At 33.0% G+C, this 3,156-nt stretch overlaps 1 protein-coding gene across 1 annotated transcript in view; it reads left to right on the forward strand.

Annotated features, from left to right (window-relative positions):
- LOC105817942 (S1 RNA-binding domain-containing protein 1-like) overlaps positions 1–3,156 on the forward strand; it is a 155,489-nt gene that overhangs the window by 137,824 nt on the left and 14,509 nt on the right. Inside the window, 1 exon segment of the mRNA XM_012653788.1 lies at positions 2,580–2,671. Coding sequence (XP_012509242.1) covers positions 2,580–2,671 — 92 coding nt within the window.

Raw genomic sequence — 3,156 nt, forward strand, 5'->3', positions numbered from 1 at the left:
TTACTACATTTTGTATTGATTTAATATTAATGTTAATCTAAAATCTTTGGGTGCAATGTGTCACATCTGTTTTATATTCCTCTGTTTAAAAGAAGTGGCAGTATGGTATTTGGAGGAATATTTATTATCTGAGTGTTTTTCTTTGCAATAGTTTCCTTCAGTCTATTGAGAATTATAACCTCCAAGAGACAGTGAATTGCCCAGCAAATTCTTGGGTACCCAACTACTAAAGACCACAGTTAATTGGAATTTTTATTTACCATTTAAGTTCCCTTAATAGTGGTAACTTAGATAGTTGTAACTTTGGAGACTTCTGGAAATGATAGAAAATAAATTTGTGGTGAGATTTTAAAATATATTTTTTCTCTTAGTAATAGGTCCAGCCTGTACTTCATGTATAGTCTGGTTTTTTAGGAAAGACTTTGTTAGACTGAGTGTTGATTTGTATTTGAAACTGAATTTTCTATAGTTGGTTACTAAATATTCTTATCCTGTGGTGGTATTTATTAACCTTTTTGGCAGTCACGGATTTCTTTAAGTAATTGGTGAAAACTGTAACCTCTTTTCCTAGGGGAAAAAATATATATGTATAAACACAAACATTTTGCATATAGTTATAATTAATCCTGCCTCTCCCTGCCTGGTATTCCAAGGGTCCCAGATTAGGAAGTTCTGCCATAATAGAACTGAAAAATCATTTCTCATATGTTATTAATAGTTTTAACATCATATTATTATGCCATACTAATAATTTTCTTCACTTCGAGCTTTATTTGACATTATATATTCTCCTTGATCATTATGTATTAGAAGATAAGTGTAATCTAAATCTTATTTTGGAGAAAAAGCATAATTGCCTTTTAATTTTAAGGTTGGTCTCTGAAGTTATAGAACATATTTGACCTTCTATATGCCTTAAGTTCTACCTTAGATATTCAAGAAAACAAAACTCACTTTACCTTTTGATCAGAGGTGAAGGCAATGGAAAAGAGATAAGAGTTCTTGTGGATCTGTTGTTTAAGAAAGTAGTTCTTCCTTAGAGAAGATGTCACATTCGTTGTTTGGCACAAAAATATGGGCTCTCATTTTAATGAGAGGTTGCAAAAATATTTAGGAGTTACCTAGTTGTGCTGGTTAAGAGCTCAGACTTGGGAATCAAGCAGGTTAGGGTCCAAATCTAGCTCAGTTGCTCATAAGCTATATGACCATGGGCCTATTATCTATAAAGTAGAACCTACCCCATTAAATGAGATAATGTCTGTGAAGTGTTTGGTTTTGTGCTTTGTATGTAATTTGTATTCAGTTACCTCAGTTGTCAGTCAGTTATCATGAAAATGTTGATGAGAAGCAGGATGAGCAGCCTTGCTGTTCAGTTACAGTATTTATTTTTCCTGTTGTTAAATTTAGGATAGTAGATCTTGGTTACAGAAAGATAAGTCTTGATGTTCCCCAGAGTAATCTTCTCAAGTTTGGTGGCTTACAGTTGTCATCAAAATTCATTCAAGAATTCTCCAAACATGGGGGTGGCAAACTAACTTTTCCACATTTTACTTCTCTGTGTTCACTTTTTACAACAGGGCAATACGTTAAAAGTTATCCACTAAACTTGTCTCATATAACTGAAGTAAATACTGAGGAGCAAAGAAAGGGAAAGATTGCTAAGAGTGGATTAAAAATTGAACCCAAACATGTTTTTGCTTTTGAATCTTGACACCTAGATGGTCACATGGTATAGCGCCATAAGTATTGTATATATTTAGGGTAGATGATGCTTCTTTGTATATTATGTCATAAAGGAGAAGTCTAATTTAAAAATGTTTGATAAACTGTACAAACATCAGCCATATAAATGTGAGTTTAAGCCAGTGTTCCCATTGTGGTTTGTAAAGTATTTGGAGCCAAAAAAGTAAAGAAGAGGATAATTTGTGTGATGCTTTGATTAAATAAATGGTGAAACGGTTTAACACCTGCCTGAAGTGAAAGGCTTCAGGTTCACTGAAAGGATGATTTCAGACCCTCCTGAAAAGAAGTGAGATGACATCCTATCTGATCCCTTTCTTTTTCACATTGCGGTTGCTAATTATAACTAGGTAATAATAATAGCGCTGTTTATGACAGCATTTTTTTTACATGTCTGCACACGCATATATCCACACATACGTCCATATGCTTTCCAAGAACGCTTTTGAATGATGAGTTCAGATGGGAGCCATAAATGTCAGTCAGTAATGGATTATAAGCACAGGAGAAGCTAAGTGTATTCTGAAAATTTTGAAGTTGGCATGATGGGAAAATATTCATTGTGTTCATCTATAAACCATCTCTTGTTACCAGTGTCAGAGGAAACAACTGAATGAATTCATCATGGATTTAAGCCTATGTAATTCCTATGAAGAAAACAAACATTGCTTAATCACTTTATATTAATGAAATATTAGATACTGTAGATATTATTGAAATATGAAGAGAGTACTTTGTCCTGTTGGTTTTTCTCTTGTAATACCTAGCTTTATTCATTTATTTTCTTTGGCCAGGCAGAAAGTTTGGAAAATAACATTTCCCCTTTTCTTTCTTCTCAGTATCATCAGTGAAGCGGGAGCATCAATCTACAGTGTCAGCCCTGAAGCTAACAAAGAGATGCCTGGACTGGACCCTAATTTGAGAAGTGCCGGTAAGAAACTATGGGCCATCACAAAAGCATATGATTTTGATATTTTGGACATGCATGCATGGCAAGCTAAATATTTTACATATCCAAGAAAATTTAAAAGATATACTACATTCGTAAAAGTTGGCATATTAGAATGAAAGTGGCTGATTGAACTAATAACTAGAGTTATGTAAAAGAAGAGGAAGAATGTTATACTGTTTTCAAAGAACACTGCATAGTATTCTGGAGTATAGTGGAAAATTAACCCAAAAAGTCTTTAGTAAAATTAAATGCCAGAGAGTCGAATAATAAAGGTAATAAAATACTCTAAGATCTTTTATTTATTTCTACAAGATATTAAGTTTAAAGTCTTTCGTTGGCAAAAAGTAATGTGTTAACAAAAATATTTGTAGCACAAATATATGAACATACCTAGGCTTTCAGTTTATTTCTAAGTATTTATCAAATGACTAGGCTCTCTTGTCTTGCTAATAGAAGTTATCATT

The sequence above is a fragment of the Propithecus coquereli genome, unplaced genomic scaffold, assembly GCF_000956105.1.
Source record: "Propithecus coquereli isolate 6110/MARCELLA unplaced genomic scaffold, Pcoq_1.0 Scaffold43, whole genome shotgun sequence".
In the NCBI taxonomy this organism is placed as follows: Eukaryota; Metazoa; Chordata; class Mammalia; order Primates; family Indriidae; genus Propithecus; species Propithecus coquereli.